The sequence below is a fragment of the Hippoglossus stenolepis genome, chromosome 24 (genome assembly GCF_022539355.2).
Source record: "Hippoglossus stenolepis isolate QCI-W04-F060 chromosome 24, HSTE1.2, whole genome shotgun sequence".
Taxonomy (NCBI): domain Eukaryota; kingdom Metazoa; phylum Chordata; class Actinopteri; order Pleuronectiformes; family Pleuronectidae; genus Hippoglossus; species Hippoglossus stenolepis.
This window is the reverse complement of record NC_061506.1, coordinates 9,938,355-9,961,726: the sequence shown is the minus strand read 5'-3', so window position 1 is coordinate 9,961,726 and position 23,372 is coordinate 9,938,355. Positions and strand designations below refer to the sequence as shown.

General features: G+C 43.4%; 2 protein-coding genes across 6 annotated transcripts in view; one reads left to right on the top strand and one right to left on the bottom strand.

Moving 5' to 3' along the window:
- Positions 1-3,036, bottom strand: part of LOC118103515 (rho GTPase-activating protein 6) — a 64,244-nt gene extending 61,208 nt beyond the window's left edge. For 2 of the 3 annotated variants that reach the window (XM_047339171.1, XM_035150548.2), the window contains exon 1: positions 2,313-3,036. In XM_047339171.1, coding sequence (XP_047195127.1) covers positions 2,313-2,804 — 492 coding nt within the window. In that variant the 5' untranslated portion in view covers positions 2,805-3,036. The remainder of the gene's footprint in view (positions 1-2,312) is intronic. The other variant, XM_035150547.2, reaches the window with a different exon arrangement.
- Positions 2,787-15,958, top strand: LOC118103517 (male-specific lethal 3 homolog). Of its 3 annotated transcripts, none has more exons than XM_035150555.2 (14): positions 2,787-2,931; positions 7,600-7,682; positions 7,833-7,928; positions 8,262-8,356; positions 8,439-8,536; positions 8,755-8,883; positions 8,981-9,138; positions 9,305-9,463; positions 9,568-9,803; positions 10,355-10,444; positions 10,898-11,007; positions 11,311-11,410; positions 11,516-11,600; positions 14,401-15,958. In XM_035150555.2, coding segments are annotated over exons 3-14 (1,362 nt in total). In that variant the 5' UTR covers positions 2,787-2,931; positions 7,600-7,682; positions 7,833-7,926; the 3' UTR covers positions 14,501-15,958. The 3 variants fall into 3 exon arrangements, with proteins under 3 accessions (XP_035006446.1, XP_035006444.1, XP_035006445.1); XM_035150553.1 differs by lacking the exon at positions 2,787-2,931 and adding an exon at positions 6,203-6,467; XM_035150554.1 differs by lacking the exon at positions 2,787-2,931 and adding an exon at positions 6,205-6,611.
- The last annotated feature ends 7,414 nt before the right edge of the window (positions 15,959-23,372 follow it).

Sequence of the window (23,372 nt, the reverse complement as noted above, 5' to 3'; positions counted from 1 at the left end):
GGTGGGATATGTAAGATGTGGCTGTTTACGAGGCAGGAATGCTGTAGTGAAAGACACAATACCATTGGTGGAACTGTGGCAACTAACGTTTTCGAGTTTGAAACGAAACAAGGAAAAAAAGTCACGAAACCTCCACATCTGCTTGAATTTCTAGAGATTTGACTAAAATGGCATGGCAGGGTGTGGGCTATCATTTTTAGTGCACTGTGAAACCGAATTTGAGACGATCATCATCACATGATAATGAAGCTAAGACGACTTTAATAGTCAGACAATGTGCAAAATGGGGAAAATTGGAAACAGACTTAGAGAAGTGAAAACTGGGCGTGTTGCACAAAGCCTTGGAGCCAAAGGGGAATCATGAGGATTTTTATAATGGGCAGAAATCTGTGTGAAAAGACTGTAAGTGTATGTTTACTGGTCCACTAAATAACAAGGTCCATGGCTAGTATACTTTTTTGGATGTATTCTAAAGTATCATGTCAACCATGAGTCCAGCATGGAAAAACACTCCTGTCCCTCAAAAAGAAAGAGAAGCTTGATGCTTTTTTTAACAGTGCAAGGGACGTAATCAAATGGAGTTGTAATTGACGTGAGCAAATTCTTTTTGGTACCCACTTGAACCTGCAGGACAAAGGTCCCGTGTTAAACAGACACAGCTTTCTTATCTTTCTGAGAGTGTCCGACACCTCATGTCAGTAACTGCAAGAAACAAATTACTAAAGCAACCGTGTGTGTTCCATCTGTAGAAAATGATTGTAAACTTCAATTATTACTTATGATTTATATGTCAAAAAATGACTGTGCATTTGAAAAAAGTGCATTGCATTCAAAAGTAAATGTGCTACATTCAGTACATTTCCAACGTAAAGTCTTTTGTTGACGCTTCACATTGGAATTTCACCTCACACCCAGCCGCGTGTGAAACTCCCCAGCAGACCAGCAACACTTCTGGGCCGAGTATTTTTGCAAACACTCCGAGGTGCAATAACTTCATGGTCCAGATTACACTAATGACTCCAAACTGATGGCCTCATGTTATCCTCACTGGGCTGTGGTGGAGAAGGAGGGAGGGGGGACACCATGGAAAATAGAGTTACAGCGGTGGGAAACTCTGCTGAGTGAGAGCTTCTGGACCTCTTGGAGAGGAAGAGACAGTGTGGAGGCATGTGTGAGAAAGAGAGGCGCACACTGGAAAAGGGAAACAGAGGGAGAGAAGCTGGAGCTGTTCCTTGTAATAGGAAATGATGGGAGAGCTGTTTGAGGGCCGCATGGATCTGACCCTGTGACCGCTCTTAGTCGTGAGAACCGAGTCCCGGGCCATGTGTCCTTAAGACCTTTGCATCGGCACACACCCGCCCTGCTGCACGTACGCACACACTCAGTGCTACTATACATATCAGCTAAAGCAAAGAGAGGGAAAGAGCAAGCCCACAGAAGAAGCAGGGAAATTATCATACCTTTCCACTACTGCATGTGGACTTGTGCCAACTATGCAGCCTATAAAGCCCCCCTCCTTCTAAAAATAAGTCAGCCAAGTATGTTTTGGTAAGGATTTAGTACGCTACCTTCAACTTATTCACACTCAATTTGAAGCCTATATGAAGACAAAAGCCCGACCAGCCCAGCAGAGCTGACAGTCAAAGGGAAACCTGTGCACTTCATTGCGCCTTTTGTGGGAATTATTTAATCCTCAAAAGCACCACAAGAGATTTCTTGGCTTTCCCATAAGCCCTTCTGTGTAAGGTGTGACTCTCACAAGGCCTGGAAGCACAGGAATGACCACAGGTGGACGAGTGTGCCGGCTTGATACTGGATGGCTTCCAGGTGCAGATGTCAGAGTCAGCTCAACACTCTTCAAAAGACATTCATCTTAAAGTTGATGATGAGGTTCTGACTGGATACTCAGTAAATTTAAAAAAAATGCACAGACACCTCTCTGGGCGCTGAGAATCAAACTTGTGCACTTTGTAGCGTCTGGCTGTCCTCAAAGAGATCCTCAGCAGATGTGACTTCTGGCATCCAGTGGATTCCCTTGCTCCGAGCAGAAATAAACAAATGTGTTAAGCCTGCTGATTGCCTCTTCTAATTATTCCAGGAGCTGTCATAAGCTGTGCCTTAGTTTCAAATCAATGGATTTGGAGGAAACCACTCTCCTCTACTGTCTTACAGCAGTGACATCATAAAGGCATTATATCATGTCGACTATATGATGTGATGATGATGCAGAGTGAGAATATAGAGGGGGGTGCATGGTTCTGAACACAAACTGGAGGAATTACAGACTCATTATTCTCCACTGGAAACTTTACCTCTGATTTCCACACCACGTAAGCGTGCGAGCTGGTCGGCTGCACCTTCCTCTGGAGCCACCTCCGCGGGGAGAACAGCGCGCCCGTGCTCCCGGACGGCGCGGCACAGGGTCCCCTCACCAGATACGGTAAATCCCCGGCGGTATTCCTTTTGGCCCGCTTCACCGTGTCATAGTCAAAGTGGAAGTTGGACGACGGGGAGACGGCCAGGGGGATGGAAGGGGAAGAGAGGGACGGGGTTATCGGCTCCTTCAGCGTCGGAATCGTGCGTAAAGTCGGTTTCACTGCGACGCGCTCCGGAGACGCACCTGCGTCCTCGGGCGGCGCTGCGGAGAACGGTGCTCCACTCGCGCCCTCGGTGCCGGTGTCACAGTGTCTTATAATCGCGGGGTCCAGGCTGCGGGTCTGGCGTAGCCTCCGTTTGGTCATGGCTTTGGAGGCAGGAGAGGAGCAGGAGAAGACGCTGTTGAGAAGTCCTTGAGCGCCAGACATGTCCCCTTGTGTTGGATCTCACATCAGCGCAGTTCTCTAAAGCCCCAACTACAAGACAGGGACCTGGTGTTGCCCCATCAGGAGGAACCATCAAGCACACGCAGATGAGGAGCTGGGAAGTGATGGGGTGAGATGCATTCGGCTGCAGCCGCTGCGCAGTGGAGAAGGAGCAGGACGAATCTTTTCCTCTGCTGTGTTCCCATGCGCGTTGGTCGTTGCCAAACTGGAGTGGAGTGAGAAGACAGGGTGGAAGTGTGCGTGCACGAGTGTGGGAGGGGGTTCAGTACACTTGAGATGAATGTTTGCATACTAAACCTTTTCTCTTGAGTGCCAAATTATGATATTTTTAAGAACTTTTTGTTTTTGCAGATTTTGCTTTTGTATGAAGAGTCAACTTTAGAGCTCCATGGCGGCTTCTTTTTTTGGGGGGGATAAAATATGTATTATTTCCAGATGATATATAGGTGGGTGATCACTTATCTCATCGCCCGACATATATAAGCATGATTTTATTCACTTTTGTTTCATGATGTCTTTGCCTCTTAAACTGGGGTGTTTCTATAATTAGTTTATCTAATTAAGAAGCTCGTCTTCATGTGGTGGATGAGGTAAATAGCCTGATGCAATAATCAGACATGCAGAAGGTCATACTACACAGACAGACATGATTTAGCAAGGGATGAAAATAGGCGTATTAATCCTCGTCTCTCATTAATCCACCTCGCTGTCTGGGAATAATAGGCCCATCAATAAAGCCTGCTGTGTGCTATTATTAGCCAAGCTAGAAGTGAGCCATTCAGGATTCATAGCCAATTCCTCTTTCTTTATTCACCTGTGTATGACAGACACTTGTTGACACAGAGGAGCTCCAGTAAGAGTGTTAAGATAGCTGCGTGATGTGTGCATTTGTTTAAAGGAGGGAGTGTGGGAGAAAGAGGGAGACAAATAGAGAGTGACAGAGAGGGAGAGCAGGAGCATGCTCGGCCCCAGTGTGTGAAACTATGGGAAAAATGAAAAGAGACAGCAGGGGTCTGGAGAGGAGGGTGCCGGCGGGCTGATAAAGGAGCTTATGAAGCTGCGCCGCATGGCACAGTCACACACATACACACAACACAGCATGACATGACACTGATAACAGCCGAGATAGATTTGACCCTTCTAAAAACAGTCTGCGGCGGGGAAGAATGAGGCACTGAGTGAAATCACAAGCTAGGAAGTACTGAAAGAAAACAATGTGTTTTGCACAAGTTTATTGAAAGAAGAAAGCACTTGAGGCCTTTTTGAGCTCATGGCCTACTACTCCTACTTTGGGGAAAAGCCAGAAACAACATTAATTAAGAGGAAAAGTGCACCACTGAGAAGATATTAACCAGATTTCAAGTATGGATCCCTGCAGCATCCTTTGCTTTCAGTTCCATCATCCTATGTTTGTGGCAATCTGGGCCTGGACTCTCTCGGGTTACTAATGTGCAACCATGGAAAACATTCAACGTGAAAGAGTGATCATTTGACATGACTGTCAAAATATATCAGACACGCTCAGGGTCGGAGGGAAAGAAGAATAAATCAACTGCCGCTACACTTCAAGCCAGTCATGTTCGGTGTTATATACACACTGTCCATATTTGGTATACAATAGGAGCGCAGCACTGCCTGAAACCATTTTAAGCGAAATGGGTGTAGATTGGGCCACAGCTGCAGAGACATGGTTTCCTGTGCTGGGGATCAGCGTGCATTTCATTGTCTGAGCCTGTTAGAGAGATATAAATGAAGGAAAAGGGCACAAGGTCAGAAACAAAAAAAAATCTAATTACTGGTGTAAACAGTAAGGCGGAGATGCAGGCTCTATTTTTAACCGTTATTTGCGGTGGAAGGATTATTTTCATAAATCTCCAAGCACACAATTTGAAACCCCCGGAGCGATGTCTGTCTGTATGACCAGAAATCCCTGTCTGCTCATGTAAACAAACCCTCATATAGTGCAGCCTTCAGTGTATTTTAAGAGCCCCCATGTTGTTCCAATAGAGCAAGATTAGATTATTGAGACATGGTCTTTTACTGTAAGGTGCCTCAAGGGAAAGGGTATTTCCCCATACTTTAAATACCCAGACAACATGTTCAACCTGTCCGAGGTTTGGGACGTATGATTCCCAGGTTGCTTAATTCCTACAGGCAGAGATACCATCAGCGGAGATGCAGATGGATATTTGTAACAGGGCAATATAAATTACCCAGAGGTTATTAATCATGTTCCTATCATGGATCCCATAACAGACATAAAGATAAAGCTGATATAAAATTGGACAAAATGGATCCTATATATTTTGCATGATTGTTAGGTGATGCAGATTGGCACAGATATACTGGCACGTGTTGCTTTTGTGTGGTAAAGTGGCTTTAGATGCAGATGTAGAGCCAGCAAACATGAGTCAGAGCTTTAAATAAATAAAACGAGTTCAATGGTGATTCCCAAAATATTGCTGCTCGTCTGCTGACATCTGCTGGCCTGATTTCTGAGTTGCACTGCTCCATGAAAGACAAAGTCAACGGATGAAAGATAAGACAAGGTGTGCCTTTATTGATCGTCTGCAGAGGAAATTCACAATCAACGTGGCAGCACGTGGAAAGTGCCATAACAATCCAAATAAGAATACAATAGAAATACGGTATAGAAAAAAATATATAAATATATACAATCCTGTTTTTTCAAAATGTGCAATATAAAAATGGGGATAAAGGTTGTGCAGTTTTGCAATTTGCAATTTCTCCAATTATTTGTGCTATACAATGTAGCAAAATATGCAGCAGTTCTCTCTTGAAATATAGATTTTAGTGTTTGACATGGGCCCGGTAGTATAACCTGAGGCCCCACTTTCCATTACACAGTCCCTGCTGAGGACCAAAGGTGACCTGTTGTTTTCTGTTTTCTCTGGAACAATCCCCCTGAGAAGATCCGTCTGGCAAGCTTCTTATCCTCTTTTAAATCTCTTATGGACACCTTTTTATACGTCCGTCCTCTTATTTCTCATCTTGCTGTCTCTTTTAATCATTTTATAATATTTTACTTTAGCTTGTTTTTACTCTTTCCTCCACTGTAATGTTTTTTTTGTTTCTGTATCTGTGCTCTATTACTGTGTGATCTTCAAATTGCTTTTAAATTGTTTGTTATTGTTGCTCTTTAACGCTGTCCCATTGTTTACCTTTATTATTAACTTGTAAAGCACATTGTAACTGTAACTTAAAAAGTCAAATGCAATACAAAACAAACAGTTTTGAAAGGTGTTATATGAATCAAGTTTATTCTTGTTATATGTGTTATTATTATTATCTGTGCACAGACAAACGTGTTGCACGACCCTGCAACACTGCAGCTCGAATTTACGTGGTGTCAGTGAAGGCGGCAGCATGTATCCCTGCACAGTGTGTTTCAGTGGGAGACTCCTCGTGGTGTGTTTGTGTGGCAGACTCCTCGTGGGAAGAAACAGTGTTCGGCAGTGCAGGGGTTACTGAGCGTGTCGCAGGGTCCCGATCGATGCCTCCTCTCCCACTCGTCGCCATGAACAAATGAATTCGCGGGGAATCAAATATCGATTTCACAAGGGAGAGCGAGTCCTGTGCTTCGAACCAGACCCCACCAAAGCTAAAGTGTTGTACGACGCCAAGGTAACGTGCTAAGCTAGCTAGTCAAATGTAGCACAGACCAATGAACCGTAGAGGAAAAGCGGGGTTACTTCTGTTAAATGTGGGACATGCGAATCGACTCGTAGGCCTCGGGAGAGATCCGTCTCTAGCCGCTCAGGTTTCCGGGTACGTTTGATTTTGCACGTTTCCTCTTGTTGCAGTGAAAAACAAACATGATGGTCTGCGGCTCCTCACCCCAGAACTGTTATCAGTGCATGCGATCACACCATTTCAGCTCATGTTAGCTTTAATACAACCGTAAAGTACGGTTAGCAACAGCTGGGCAGCTTTAATACAAAGCAGGTTCGTGTCAACAACTAGTAAACAAACGCACCAACATGTCTGCCCTGCTAACTCAGCTAACATTCACTAATCTAATACTTCTTAATGCTGTCCAGCTAATTCTACACAGTTAGCATGGCATGCTGTCTAATGAGAAACGTGCCTTGTTTTGTTTACGATGCACACTGGCTGTTAAGCTAGCTAATGCTAACAGTTAGGGATCACTGGGAACATCAACCTATTTTAGCTTAGCTTTTGCTAACTGAGCCTGGCTAGCAGTTGGCAGTTGAACGTTGTTTTTAGCAGCTTCAAGCCTTTTAGCTGAAGTAGCAACATTACACAGTAAAAAGATCAATGTGGTCAGTTCACTCCTGCAGGTGACACACTAGCCACACAGGGGAAGAAACACAGCAAACATGCTATTTAAAGTTTAGGATATATAAAGATAGGAATTAGTGTTTGTTTTGTAAACAGGATATTGCACACAAACATGGTCGCACATGCAAATATTCGAAAAATGCACAATACTTAAGAAACTACATTATTTTAGTTTGGAGTCTGGTCTATTCTAACACAAGGAGTAAGTCATTGCTGTGTAATTAAAATTCTGATTGCCTTGTCATTTTTATTCTGATTTTGTTATATTCTAAACATTTAAATATGTGTTGATGATAAAAATACTATGGGGTATTAAGTCACAATGTATTGAGATTCAAAAACCTGAAATCCTCATATTATAAATACACGATGATTGAAATTGTAGTACTTGAGTAAATACACATTTGACATTTGAGTTAAGGTAAAGTTTGTATTTACTGTCTTTACATTACAGGTCACTGATGTCTTGATAGGTACAGATGAACATGGAACAATAATCCCAAAGTATTACGTTCACTTCAACGGTTGGAACAGAAGGTGACATTGGATAGTTTTTGTTTTATGTCATTAATGTCATACTCATTATCACGTTTACCATTTTAAAATGTCATGTTCCTCAACCTGTGTAAACATGTCGCTGTCAGTTCATGTGTTCTTTTTCTTTTTTGAATGTTTGTGTTTGTGTAGCTGGGATCGTTGGGCTGCTGAGGACCATGTTCTAAGGGACACAGAGGAAAGCCGTAAATTGCAGCGTAGACTGGCTCGCAAAGCCCTCGGTCGCATGTAAGTTCATGTTACTGAACATATGAAGTTCAGTGAGTCTTGAAAAGTAAATGTGTGATAAATATATACAAGGTGAGCTGTCCAACCCCAATTCCGGTCAGAATCATTTCGTGGCCTGTGCTTTGATGAACAGGCTTTGAAACAAGTTTGTTCTAGTAATTTTGAAAGGATAACGATAAATATTCCACCTGAAGTTCAAACTACAAGTTCAGCACACTGTGTCAGTCTCTGGCCTGTGTTCACTAGTTTTGAATTTGACCTTTCCATTTGTTTGATCTATCTATTGACAAGCCTTATAAACAAGTGTGTATTTTGTCTCTGTCTTTGTGGCAGGAAGAGAAAAGGATGGTCGAAGAGGCGTCGTCGTCAGTCTGGCACTAAATCCTCTCTGAAGACGCTCCCTAAGGAGGACGACAGCGATGACGCATGTGAGAGGTCTCCGTCTTTGTCTTTTTGCTCCCAGTGTCCCTCAGCAATCACATTAATGCGTCTGCATTTTCCGGTCTGCAGGTTTGATTTCGTCTTCGGAGAGCAGTGACGGCGACGATTCTGACCCTGAATCTTCAAATAGTGGGGACAGCACTTTCTCTGAGGATAACAACAAAATGGTAAAGTCAATCAGTTCAATGTCTAAAACTGAAATTACAGACCAACAGAAAAAAAGACTTAATTCCCTTAAACTGCATTTCACATGTGGCCTTGAGGTTAAAATAATATATTCTGCAAATATGTTGATCGACTCTTGAATTGAAAAGCCAAATATGACTTTTACCCTCATGACAATTCAGAAAGCTGCATCTAAAGGTTTATATCTGGCTTGTTTCAGAGAGTAGAACCAGACATTAATGTCAAAAGGGAATGTGAGGAGAAGATTGTCCATATCGACATCAGCATCCCGGATGTTCTGAAGAAGAAACTGGAGGATGACTGCTTCTACATCAACAAGAGGAAAAAGGTACACGCAGCAGACTCGCCCTATGTGGTTTGCATTTCATGTTGATAATTGCGAAATATTTGAGTTTGTCTGATGAGCCGTGCTTTCCCCCTCCTAGCTGGTGATGGTGCCCTGTCAGATGAATGTCGTGCATATCCTGGAGTCGTACGTGAAACACTTTGCCATCAACAAAGCATTCATGGCCAATGAGCGGTTCCGGCGGCAGCAGACCACCACACAGAGCAGCAGTCCACAGGCAATCCCTCCAGAGAAGAGGTGAGCCTATATAAAATAACGCAATGGGAATAGATTTGCGTACTCGAGTGTCGATCATCAGTAAACAATTAAATACATGTTGTTCCAGGCAATAATTGAATCACCAGTTCCATTTCATGCGATAATGAATATTAACAAATCATGTTTCAACTTCCTTCGTATTAAGCGAGGAGCTGTGTAAGGAGATGGTTGACGGTCTCAGGATCACGTTTGACTTCACCTTACCCATGATCCTCCTCTATCCCTGTGAACAAGCTCAGTTCAAAAAGGTCAGCTCGTCCCGGCTCTTTCTGGCCATGAATGAAAGCTCCCCATGCTCCAGCAAGTAAGTTTTCCTCCATAAATCAAGTCATATGTGCTGAAGTAGATACTGCTGCTTGGTTGTGATGCACTACATTTGACCATTGTGTCTTCTTTTGTTTCCCGAAGCACCCAGCGGGACCGCAGCCCGAGCCCGTTGGGACACAACCCCCTGACGCCTCAGTCCACAGACAGCCAGCCGGCACTGAGCGACATCTCTGCCACCACACCCACGGCCCCAGCACCCACCCCAAAGCGCCGGCGTCACCCTGACATGGACTGCATCTCATACCAATCCCAGTCACTCAGACGCTCCACCAGGAACACGTCTGGAGGCGACCGACCAGCTGAGGGAAGCAGCGGAGGTAATCCACTTGTAATTTCACTAAATGAGGCACCAGGTTTACTGTGCGCCTCAGGGTGCGGTATGAACACACAAACACATGCACACAAATTCGGGGGAAACACTGGCTGTATCATTTAACAGTGGTAATCTGTGATGCAGCGGTGAAACCAGCCAGGAATCATCTCAGTGTGAGCATAGGTGGATTTTATTTTGTGATTATTTTACCACTTTATCCCTTGAACTGTAACTTCACTTAAATTCGAAAAATAAAAGCATACGATATATGGGATAAGTAACTTTTACTTTGGCGACCGAAAGCGACAAACGCGAAATAAGAAATTAACGTGATGCAGATTTGCACATGCGAATATTGTCACGTTGTAGCTGCTTTATTTATATAAACATTTAAGGTGATCAGTGTTCAGATGCTGCACTACATTACCACATTACCTAACACCTCTCCTAAACTGCTTCCTAAACTTGTGGCGCATATCTTTATATATGTATGTTCTTGCATTGTAATACTGATTAATCTTGTGAGCTCTAATTGTAACGTATGTGATGATCCAGGTGGAGGCAGTGCAACAGCGTCCCCACAACTCAAACAGCGTCTAGTCGACACCTCGGCCCAGCCCAAGTTCTTCCTCAATCTCGACAGAAGTAAGTGACACTCCATTAAAAACTACATTGCACAACAGCATATCGTGACACTATTCTAACGGACATTTAACATGACCTCATCTATTATTTAACTGACGAGTTCAACTTGTTGTTTTTTGTGCCACTATTTGGTTTTATTTTGGGTTCGAAACATTTAGTATCTGAAAAATTCTTAGTAAGTAACATGTGACAAGTCAAAATGTTTACATCGGCCTTGTCCTCATCAGAAATAATATCAAAATGAATGCATTTCATGAAAAGTCATCTTTTTCGAGTGGACTTGTTCTATTGTAAGAACCAGTTTTGCCCACTAGATGGAGTCCTACTTCTTTCCTTAGAACTGTACTCACCCAAGAATGGATTTGATCTGTCACTAGTTTGTCTCATTAACCATTACTCCCTCAGCGATTGGCTCCATAGCGGCAAACTGTGTTTTTTCTCGTCTTTACCTAGAAACCCCAGTGCACAGTGGCTCTTCCTCCCCACTGCCCTTGACGCCAAGCAAAGAGAGAAGCGGGCCATTCTACGGCATGGAGAGCCGGAGAAACAACGAGCTTAACGAGGTGATGCAACTGTGTGTGATGAACAATGACCTGGAAGGGAAACAAAGTCTTGCTCAAAGGCTCTAGGAGAGGATAGGCAAATGGCCGGCCTCATTGCGGGCAGAGAATTCATGCATGTATGAATTTTAAATGTCAGACCCAGTCCCATGAGTCCAACATAATGCTGTGTCACGTTTACATTTTTACCCTGAGAAACATCTTGTGTATTAATCATAACCTTCAACTGCAGTGTGCATCTTTTGATGTTTATCTTTAGCAGTGTTTAAGAGATTAAATCATTTTTCTTCTGTGTCTCGCCACCAGGTCCTAAGCTGGAAGCTGACTCCTGATAACTACCCTCTGAACGACCAACCTCCTCCACCATCCTACCTGTACGGATCACAGCACCTCTTGCGGCTCTTTGGTTGGTGTCTCTGATCGCTTCACTCTCGCTGGTTCACTTTTTGCAACCATCTCCCTTTTGTGCATCCTCCTCAAGCTCCCCCCCGCTCAATGTGTTTTCTTCCAGTGAAGCTTCCTGAGATCCTGGGAAAGATGCAGATCCCTGAGAGGAATCTCCGAGCCCTGGTCAAACATTTGGAACTGTTCCTCAGGTAACTGCTCAGTGTCATGAAACACATAAGTAATTTTACCCTTATCCCTAAGAGGTCAGTCTCAGAGGTAAGGGTGTTACAAACCAAGAGAGGGACAGATACAGTTTATTCATTCTATAAAGATGCGGGGAACACAAATATTTTTCTTTTCCGAACCACTTTTCCTTGGCCTTGATTGTTCAAAGTCATGGTGTCAAGGGGTAGACCTACATTTCAAGTCAGGTTTCCCAAGAAAGGGGGTTTTCAATTTATACACAAAATAGGAGGTAACAAAATACAACTAACAGGATTAAATTGTGATCTACAATTATGTCAAGTAATTTAATGCGTTCCACATATTGTGTTTCTAGTACTTTTTTTATGTAGATGATATTGTCAACAAGAAATTCAGATGGTCCAGTAAGGAGATAAGAACCAGACTCTAAGTATGGGACATCCTTTTCTTAGCATTCTCTTCTACCATGGCTGCTCTAACCTTCTCAAGCAAAAAAAGACTGACGGCAACCTTTGACTCACTCAGGCCTAAAAGATTAGTTTCTTCACTACATGCATAATACTGGCATATTAATATAACCTCTCCCCCTCCTTGAAAAATGGAGTGTGCCGTCAGGTGGACAGGAACTCTGTGAAATCCTGGATAATTTCCGTGGAGGATAAATCATTAAAAAGATGGAGTGCCGAAATGAATTAATGGGACACTGAATATGAGCTAAAATGCACCTTGCTAATAATCAACTCGGTTCATTACCTAAGGTGTGACCTCGCTAAGCATTAAAGCTCGAGAGTAAGTGCCAGGCTTGAGCTGCGAGAAGTCACAAGTAAAGCAGCAGCCGAGTGAAAGTAATAGATTATAGGAGATGAGGGCCAGCAATCAAATTCAAAAATGAAAAGGAAATGATCAATGCACCAAAATAAGCCCAGGGACACCGAAATAGAAAGGCAAGAAAGAGAAAGTAAATGAGAACATGGGGCCGGAGGGGAGGGCGGGATGGAGTGAGAAAGAACATGTGTTTGAGGGAGGGAGATGAGTGGGCGTTACACAAGCACGGGAGTCTAATCTTTAAATCCTCCCCAGTGATCTTCAGTTCAGCCGGTCCCAAACCTGGGGATTTAGGCCCTCGCGTTCTCTAATCAAACACTCGCAGTACTGCCCTCCGCCACCTGGCAGTGCTGTGGAGCAACTCCATAAACCGAAACCCTGCCTCTCTTCCACTACTCAAATGAAAGTGTTTATCGATAAATAAATAAGTAAGAGCTCGGTACTCGGTGCCACAAGAAGCTTGAGGTGGTCTTCTGAAAATAGACAGAGATGGCGCTCTGAAGAAAGAGGTGTGCGATATGAAAAGATTGCAACATTCACCTTTGCCAGAGTGAAACTTATCATCGTCAGCAGCATTAGCAGCTCGTCTTGGCTCAGCCTCTCGTGCAGTGTCGTGGGCAGAAAGTCCTTTAATTCACTGGACGGCAAATCACTGGTGCAGCTCTTTTCATAGAGTGTTATTCTGCAGAATAATGGTGAATTCAGCGCATAGCTTTTTGCAGTTTGAGTCTCATATAGCTCTGTGGTCGACTATAAGACTGGATGGCCTGGGTTCAGTCCAGGAAACTCGCCCATGTTTCCCAGTTACCTAATTAATATGTTCACCGTGTTGGCGACTCTACAGGACACTGGACACACACTAAAACACTGGTGTCTTGGGAATGCCTTCTGAATTCAGCCTCGTGGCAGATTGTGCCGACTGGGCAAAAACTGATTGATGTCGTGGAGACTAAAGTGCAATGCATTCTGGGATTTGGCCACAGTTGATCTCTCACTCTCCCTTTCCCTGCAAGAATGATTATGATTAAGTGAGGGTGTGTGCGCGTGCACATGTGTGCGCACACGTTGTGCTGATTTACAATGTGTACGGCTAAAGCAGCTTGCCCTGTGTTCTTACTGATCCAACAGCAATGCAGATTAGCACAAGCTGGACTTTCTGGCACCAAAGAGCCAAATAGATCATGTTCTGATCAATAAATATAAATTGAAACCTGTTTAGTTTTTGTAAAGAATCACTTAGTCTCAGCGTTTTTTTGTTTTCAGTGATGGCTACAGTAAATATACCTAATTTCTTTATACCCGCTCCAGCTTACCTTCACTTTTACTCACTGGGGGGTATTCACATATTCCCTTTTATTGTCCCCTCAGATTTGTCTCGTTTGTTATTCGTTGTCAAAGTGTTCTTAAATTCTCCTCTGATGAGGATAATTTGTTTGCATTGAGATTAGGAAGGCCGGTGGAGCTAAGATGAGATGGCAAGATTTAGAGGATTTGGCCGAGTAGCGGATACTAAGAAGATTCCGGATTAGTTTTCCCCGCTACTGATTAGATGGGAGGAGGGTGGAGCGGTGGGGGGTTTTTCACTCTTTCCCTTTCTGACTTCTGACTCCTGGTCCGTCGTTCTCATGTTCTCAGTCTCTGTGCCATAGCGATTGGTTCTCTGGTGGTGGTATATGGATGAGGGGGCTTTGTCTCTGACATATATACCCACAGGCAGAGGGCAAAGGGTCTGGGATTTATGTGGAATGAGCCAGGGATATCTAGGAAAACCAGCAGTTGAAGCGAACCGGAACGCGACTTCTGAGACGTCCTCCTGCCGTAGCTTTTTTTTTTTTTTTTTGCGCTTCATGTAAGCCCATCATGTCGATGCTGTTTGTCATCTGACAAACGGCTTCGTGTTGAATATTTGATGTGAACAAAGCAGTGCTGAACACTGGATCTCCTTCTGTTTCCTCCCCCCCCACCCACCCTCTCTCTCAGGTTTCTGGCAGAGTTCCATGAGGATTTTTTCCCTGAGTCTGCATATGTGTCAGCTTCCGAGGCCCACTACAGCATGAAACAACCGAGGCCCGTTTACTGAAGGAGGCATTAGCCGTTGTGTTTCCTTCCCTTGCTGTCTTTACCCTCCCCACCCCTCCAGCCGGTCAACATTTACCTGCCTGCGCTTGCGTACAGAGGGACAATAGCAGCTTTCTCCGGAGCTGAGCTGCTTTGCACTTCCCTGCTTCCCCTATCTTCTCCTCTGGCACTAACATTAGTTTTCCTCCAGTTGCCTTGCGGAACGCCTTGCTTCTACCATGCCTCTAACCCTTGTCCGTTCCTCATTTCTGGTACTGTTGTGCATGTGAAGCCACCCCGCGCAGCTTAGATTCAAAGCACTGCTCCGAGGCATGTTGAGTGCCGTTGGCTGGTTTAATTCTTCGTCGACCGCTACTACTGAGCCCCTCTTTCCAAACCTATCCTCCTTTTTGTTACCTGGCTTACAGCTCTCTCCAGACCACCTGGGAAGTTCTTCTGCCTCTCACATATTCCAGGCTGGCAATAACAAAACCGTTTTGAATCTCTGATGTGGAAACGGACACAACCGGCGCAACTTGGCAAAGCCTTTTTTTGTCTCTGCTATGACTTTTCCTCTTCATACCCAAAGTTTTGGAATATTGTGGTTCCTTCGTATATGGGAGGGAAATTGAAAAGCCCTGTGTTCTTGCTCTGCTCGGCCCCTGGATTCTCTTTGGGGTATTTTCTGCTGTTTTGGAAGCTTGGCCCCTCTTAATGTGGTGACTTCCTGCAAGTGCTTCTCATGCAGCGCCGCCAGCGATCCTCCCCTGGAAACGATTACTCCACAGTTACAGTGGGACCTGCTCTTCCTTTCGCTACTTTCGCCGAGCAAATCTAATTTACTGCCCCCTCCAGATTTCCTTTGCAGTATTTAGATTTTCCTGTTTGTTGCTTTCGTGGTCCTTCTTGATGTTGTCCTGTGAATTTCTGATAAATGTCTTCGAGCTTTTAATTTGTCTATGTTGATCCTGTCCCTCCCATTCTAGCTCCCTTCTGATAGGAAGAATAAACAGCAACAGTGAAAGTAGATGCTGGGTGTACAACATTTCACAGCCACATATCTATTAATAAAGACGTATCTTGTCCTGAAGCTTATCTTAATACACAGTTAAAGACAAAGGCTGTTTGTTTTTTCCAGTTAACTTCAGTAATTATCAGAAATATTAGACAATCGCATATCAAAAACAGAGCTTACATACTTTGACATAAACTGATGCTGTTTGCTAAACATTTCATAGGAAATAGTTAGAAACGATCTGGATCCTCCCCCCATGATGTTGTAAACATGTAAATATACAAAAACAGCTGTTAGGTCAGTATGTTATTTATTTTTCCTCTCACACAATTGAATGTTTAATACAGTGTTCTATGTTTTCAGGGTGTCCACTTGAGTTTTTCATTTTGTTTCTGTAATGTCCTGTCCGTCTTTATCGTCTCCATATGTCGAGATGATACTTGAATAAAGATTTTGTAAAACTTGTCTGCGTGCATATATTCATACGTATGTATCCATAAACTGTTTTGCTCAATTCTAATGTGCATCTCATTCCTTTTCTTGCCTCCCTACTTCTCACCCCCAAGAGGAATGAGCAGCATGAAGCCGGTGCAAAGTTAAGCGTACACAGAATTTCATCAGCCACCTCGACCTTCAAAGTCGCAGGACTATAGCTGATTAAAACCTCAACCCCCGAATGTGTTGTTGCAGCCTGACATTTTGAATCTACTGTCCTTGTCAGCGGGGCTCCTCTGGTTGATTTTTCAACTAGCTAAAAGCAATCCGTGTCTAATCTGGTGGCTCTCATTTGTATAAAAACTTGACACAACATTGAATCAGAGGTAATAAAAAAACTGCCAGAATCTAAGCCAAAGTGACAGGACAGATTTATCACCGATGTGGTCGGATACAGCGAATGTTTCCGTGGTGAGCATTAGTGAATTTGAAATTTTGATCCAATCATTGTACCCGTGTCTGCTTGTCTGGAAAGCGAGTCCTTTATTGCTTAATCTAAGCAGAGGTGGGCACGTCTTTGGTCCAGATGAACATTTTGATCCAAATCAGGTACTCAGGGACTTTGAGAGACACAGTCGCCAAAGTTAAACAAGGCCACAGCTAAATCTAAAATATTGTCTTACCTCCATCGGTTGATCGGAGGTCATATGTCATTAGTCCCTCCTGCAACAGCCAGTGTTGTCGACATCAAAATCGATTTATTGCGAATGTCATGAAATCCTAACCTAACCAAGTCATCTGTGATGTTTAAGGTTTTATAGGTTTAGGTCATGAACCTGCCTCCTCTGTGTTAGCAGATGGGACGTGGAGTGATTGTCGGTTATTCTAGGTCGTTCTTATCACACAGATTTACGTCCAAGTGCTTATTTCCCTGCTAGGTTGAGTTTCATTTAGTTATTTGATGCATTTCAAAACAGGGTAAAACATCAAGGTTGAAAAGTCTGATCCCAAATTACATCTTTGGCGTAAGATGGCTGTGTTCGTATACGGGATATTTAGCCTCAATTTCTGGGTAGAGACATCTTTAGATACAGTCTGTGTGTGCTGCCAAACGTCCCTTCTACCTCTGAGGAAACAATTTCATCATGTCCCAAAAAATCTTTCTCAATTTGTTATTTTGCAACCGTTAGGAAATTTACATGATTATGCAGATGATTTGATATTATATGTGGTTTATTTGGGAAAGTTAGAAACCTAAATACGTGTCTTTCGATTCCAAAGTGTCCTTCAGTCCACTCTACCTCTCAACAGTATCTTTACTGTCTGCAGAACTATGCTCTTAGTCTATTCCCAGTGTACCTCTGGGAGCTTGTCCAACCCGGCCTCCCCATCAGGATCCTAATGGGTTTTAGTGGTGAACCGAAATTTTATTTGGACTGGGTCAGACTCCTTGTAATGAACCGCTTATCAGCGAAACCTAAGACGGCTCTCTCTTGCCTGCTGCTATCATGTAGCCACAGAAGCCACCGGTTCAAGCCTCTACGTGCGTCTCAAATCGATTTCCCATCCCACGCCGTCTCTATCCACTTACCACATGATTCAATCGTTGGGAGGAGGGGAATGGGCAGTAATGAGATGTGAGCTATCACTTCGTAAGTGATGCCTCCCGCACCTTTCGCATTAATCGGCCCCTTCTTTTGTTTGCGTTCACCCATTCCTCTCTGCAGTGGGCGCACTTCGGTCTTAGCATCCTACTCGCTCCATGTCTCATTTTCTTTAGCTCCGGATTGGTCTTCTTTTCATCCATATCGCCATCTCTTGTTCTCTGATTGGTCTGCTGACTTTCCATTCCTCTCGTCAGTCTTCAGTACTTTACTGAGACACAGGAGAAAAGAGCGAGACGTTTTTAGCCAGTTCCTTACCTATCATCCAAGGCTGCTGTTTCTCTCTTCACCACCTCATCTTCATCCTCTTGTTCTTCTTTTTTTACCTTCCATCGTCCTGTCTGCTCATTTTCGTCCTTGCACCATGGACCTGGGAGACGGATGGCGGGAGGAGAAGGTGGACATCAGCCTCTCGGCCTCCTCTGATTCTTCTTGGTCATCATTTGACCTCAGCACTGACCTCACATCAGTCAGCTCAGACCAAATCCTGACTCCGGTGATAGCTTGCTGCAAACTATTCGAGGACCAGCTCCAAAAGATGTCTTCTTCGGTCAGGGTCTCCTCTGAAGTGAGAACCAGGAAGGTTGTGTGGTGGGAGACATCTTTTCTCGGAAGTGATGAGTGAGTACATGATGTCAACAACTAAATCATTCATCAGGAACCAGGTGAAAATAAGGAACGGAAACACATGGATGTGCAAGAAAAGGGACTTTATGTAAAGTCCTAAATATTCATATTATTGTCCTACACATGATCTTGTTTGCGTATGTTGCACAGGACGTATTAAAGGGAAATGAATGCACGCTAACCTGCTCTTTTTTTACTATTAACTATTAACTATTAACATGCTGATGTATCACATCAGGAAATATTTAGCATACTAGTGTAGCTAGTTAACTTCCAACTTAAAATACAGCTGAGGTTTTGGGGAATTTCATTAGTTTTGCTTGTTGTTTCCCATCCTGGTTGAGAATTTAACAATCTGGCTCGAAAAGGCCGGAGAGAAGGAGATAAAAGGTCTGGACCAGTAGCACACTGAGACTTTGCCTCCTGCCCACAGTGGCGATGATTATCGGTTTCATCGGGTTCTAAACATGAGTGTTGTTGTAACGGGAGTCTGACTCCCTGCAGTAGAAGTGTGAGAGCAGATAAAACCACCCCTGCGTTGGAGTCGATGGAAACCATAAATCACCTCTCCCCCTCGAATTCTGCAGAGAATCTCAGGCAAACCATTTCTGTCCTCTTCTCCTCCGTGTTTCTTTCTTTCTCTCCACTCTCCGTCACTCCACCATGCCCCGATATGTAATTACCTGACACAAGTCTGAACACACTCACCGGCTGGAACTCTTTTGTCCCATGGAGTGTTGCTGTGACTTTACTCGAGAGCCGGCTGTGGCTCAGAAGGTTGCTGGTTTGATCCCTGGTTTGTCTGGTATGCTTTGCTGAAGCGCCTGTGGGCAAGACACTGAAACCTGCTTTACATGTTTAAGTGTGATTGTGATAGATAATGGATACATATAGAATTGCTGTAAACGGGTGAATGTACAGAACACTAAGACAAGAAAAGTGCTCTCTAGATATTGTCCATTTTCAGAGTCTTTTTTTGTTGTTGTCAGTAGCTGCATTTACGTCTTGGTTTAATAAAATTAACTTTTTTGTATTATATAATTTTCACTTACTAACTATACTAACTATACTGTGTATAGTATTCAAATATAATGTGCAAGTTAACGTTCTTGTGTTCAGTGAGCACCGAGTGTGCAGTGCTCGGTGCTCTTAAACCCTATTGGCCAGCACAATCAGGGAAGCTTAGTAATGATTGAAGAGATCATACCACACAGAGAGAGAGAGAGAGAGAGAAGAAAGGAGAAAAAAAAGCAGATAAAGAGATTGGGCGATTTTCTGCTTGCTGCTGAATCACCTGACCCCCCGTAGCCACTCTTCAGGACCTTCTGCCCCACATCCCCAGCTTTTTCTCCACTTTTTCTTTCTTCTCATTTCGTTTCTTGCTGCTATCACAACTACGAACTTTCTTTTTTTTCATCCGTCACCTCCCACCCCCCCACTGACCAAAAAGTAATTTTGCTGCAGTTGTGGTTATTGTTTTTTTTACTTTTTTTGCTGTTGTTAAAGCCTGCCCCCTTTGCTGGTGGCAGCCTGAGGATTAGGATACAGTCGGGGCATAGAGACGCAGCAGGATGGCAAACTGAGTCATGAGGTAAGATAAGATATTTAATCTCATCCTCTGTGTCCATATGATGTAATGATGAGATTTATGATTGTAGTGAGTGTACAGTTATCTATGCAGAAGGGGGTTAAGGTGCAGGGGGTGGTTTTTGTCCATGTGGAGTGAATACACGCATATTCACCTTTTTTTTGTTTTTGTTTTTTTCTCCTCTCTTTTTTCGATTTATTTATCCTTCATCTTCCACTCATAGCACAAATGGTCGCAGTTTGTGTCCATGTCTCGCTGCACTTCCTGCCCCGTTTCATCTGCTCAGAAGCTGTAAGTAGTTTTGGTCTCCTGGAGATTTTTGGAGAGAGTTGTTTCTATCTCTCCGGGCAAGCATAGCCTGAGGCATTTCCACAGATGGGTGGAGTCGGAGTCCTTACACTTCTCTCACTTCAGCCACTGCATTTTCCACTTCTGGCCAGCTCTCGTGGGTTTGACAGAGAATTTGAGAGGATTTTAAGTCTGGCTTTACTTCGAGGCTGTGCTCGGCAGTCTGCTGCAGAAGGTCACATATATATGCACAGCTTGTTTTACCAGCCTAGATCGGCTGGATGAACTCATGACACTCAGTAATGTTTCATTTGAGGCATGACCTATTCGACCTTGTTTTCTATACAATAATGTTTTGCACAGTACCAAACAGCAGATGCCAAATCAGGGCTGTTCTGAGAGTGAGAGGTCAACACAAAAACAAACTCCGAATGAGTATTTGGTTGTGTCACTTCATAGTGGCATATGTGCCTATTATAACTGTGTATGTACATTGATTTGATACGAAACGGTTTTATAGTCAACCAGAGTGATGCTCAGCAGAGCGCTTTACTTTGCCAAGGCCCAACGGTCCCCCTAAATTCAGTCAAGCTGCACCAAACTGCACACACTTATATATCAGTCCCCTAAAAATGCCTGGATTATTCCCTTAGTAATCAGTGGAAATAAAAATAAAAATAAAAAAAAGCTTTATGTTGCAATGTAATGAAATTGAAAAGAATCCACACCATTGAACCGTTTCACACCTAAATTTAATAGGTTAGTTTTGGGGTCAGTGTCTCATCTGTCTACCAGGTTTCGAGGTGATACGTTTGTGGTTGTTCTATAATCCTGCCGAGAAACTAACCAACCAATTTATCACGTGCTCACGTGTCACTTTTAAAACGTTAATATCTCCAGTGCCTCAGAGCGGAGTGAGACAGTCTGAGGAGTGAGGTCAGACAGGAACAGAGGTGGAGCCTTTGGAGACCCTGATTACCTGATTAGTGTTCTGCAGAGGTCCTTCTGGACATTTGGCTCCATTTGAAATTGGTTTACCCCATTACTTCAGTTCAACCCTAACATGATTACACGATGATACCAGTGTGGCTCTCATGATCCAGTCACACTAGATTATTTTGTTATGACATTATATGGTATTAGAATCACATTTTATTCACGTTGGCTGTTTAGAACGTGGTTAAACTGGATGCAGGCCGGACGTAATGTGGAAATGATGAGGGAGAGAAGATAAGCGTGTCCTTAGAGCACAGTGCGGAGGTTTCTTAAGTGTCTGATACTTTGCATTATTGCTTAAAAAGAGACTCAAGACTTACAGCCTCTCAAACTGAGACATTTGCACATTGTATAGCAACACTATGTAAGTTTTACTCAAGAACAGCCGACTCAGCAGCCATGTGGTGATTAATTCCGTTGGGCTCCGTGTCTGAGCGATTAAGATGTTGTCGTGTAGAGAAATAACAAAAGTCTATCAATCTGTCAACGGTGGATATTGCTCCCGATCGCTGGCTTCCTGAACCAGAACAGCGGCTGGCGAATTTTTCATATTCCTCACTGAACGTCGGGCATTTGTGATGACATCTATGTCTTTTTAACTGACTTTACAACTTGAATCTATAGTTCATTACAGGCATTTCTATTGAAGTCGCTGGGCCTGATTCTTGCAATTTAAGCTGCGACTATCAGTCAGTTACACACTTCTCACAGCAGAACGCACCCGCTCACCAAAGTTACACAGAGCAAGAACAATAGACGCACAGGGTGGGGAAACTCATTTTGAAGCTGCAAGATTTGTAAAAAGCTGGTACGCGAAATAACAAATTTTGTCTTGCTTTTGTTTTCCTTTAAGCAATAATCAGACATGGAGGAAAACTGCTGAGCTCACAGTCTTTACTGCACAGTGGGGGGAAGCCACTGCTTTCCTGACCCCGGTCAGCTGGTCGCTGGGTCAGTTTAGTCATTGTCTTATGTAAATGATAGGAGAGGAAGTAATCAGACGAGTTAATGATGAATTTCTATTCTCTATTTGAATGAAACAGTAAAGACCTTTGGCTCGCATGCAGTGAGCCGGCTGCGGCATCAAATTCACCAGATGAGACTCTCTCATTTGTGAATGGTGCAGATAATGAGAATTGATGAGGGGTTATTGCTTTTGTTCTGAACCAGGGTGACACTATTTATCAATTTACAATCTATATTCACCTTTAAGTAAAGTCAATTGCTGTGTATTTCGATTTCAGCAAGTTCCTCCTCCTTCCCTTCACCGCTCCGTTCCTCTGTTCCTTCCGTCTTATGATCTGATTTCACCCACCATTTCTCTCCGTGTGTCCTAAAGAGAAACAGATTATCATTGCAAGTGGTTAAAGAAAATAGACCCTTTACTTGGCAGACTTGCTTTCCCCAGTAAACGGACAGGGGTCGAACCACGAAGCCTCCAGATGGACACAAACAAATTCCAGTCATTTTGCCAAGAGTCATTTCCAGCGCACAAAACACAGACATACCTGTACGTGCATTTAGGATCTTGTTCTCACTCCTAAATCCCAAACATGCGCGCCTTTGCCACCCCTACTCTCACTTTAATCCTAAACCTTGAGCTAAAGCATGTATCTATTTGCAGGGAAATATGTATGTGATTTGTACTTTTAAATATAGGATTAATCTGCAAAAACACATGACTTAAAAGTGAGTTGGATCAGGGAAGAACTAGTAATTATTTTCCTTTTTTCAGATTGACTGACAGTGAAAATGCTGAAAATGCTACCTGGCACAAAACAGACATAAAATACAGCATCATGAGAAATTTCAGTCAGACCTCGATGTTTTATTTTGCCATCCTGTGTGTAAAATTAGCCTCACATCCCCGTAGTGGTGGCTATACATAGTCTTGGCCAAGTGTCAGTGGCAGGTGGCATCTCAGGGGTAGCAAATCAAACTGGACTCCACTGAACTGGAATAGCACATATATCTGCAAATAGATGATACAAATTTGACCAATGAATATATGGAAGTTAATATAAAACAATTATTACCATTATCCAGAAAAAACCTGCCTTCTCGTGTCTTCAAAAAGATGCTTAAACTGCTTGATTTCCTATTTATCATTATGAAACTATTTTGCAGTGCATTGAAACCGATGTTGCGACATCGAGAAACTAAATTCAGCCGTCAGTATGAGTGATGTATTTACCCCCGTGCTGCCATAAACATTAAATCTAATAGACAGGCAGCGCTGCTCAACAGCAAGTTGATTATTTGAGACTGTAGGTGCTCGTCA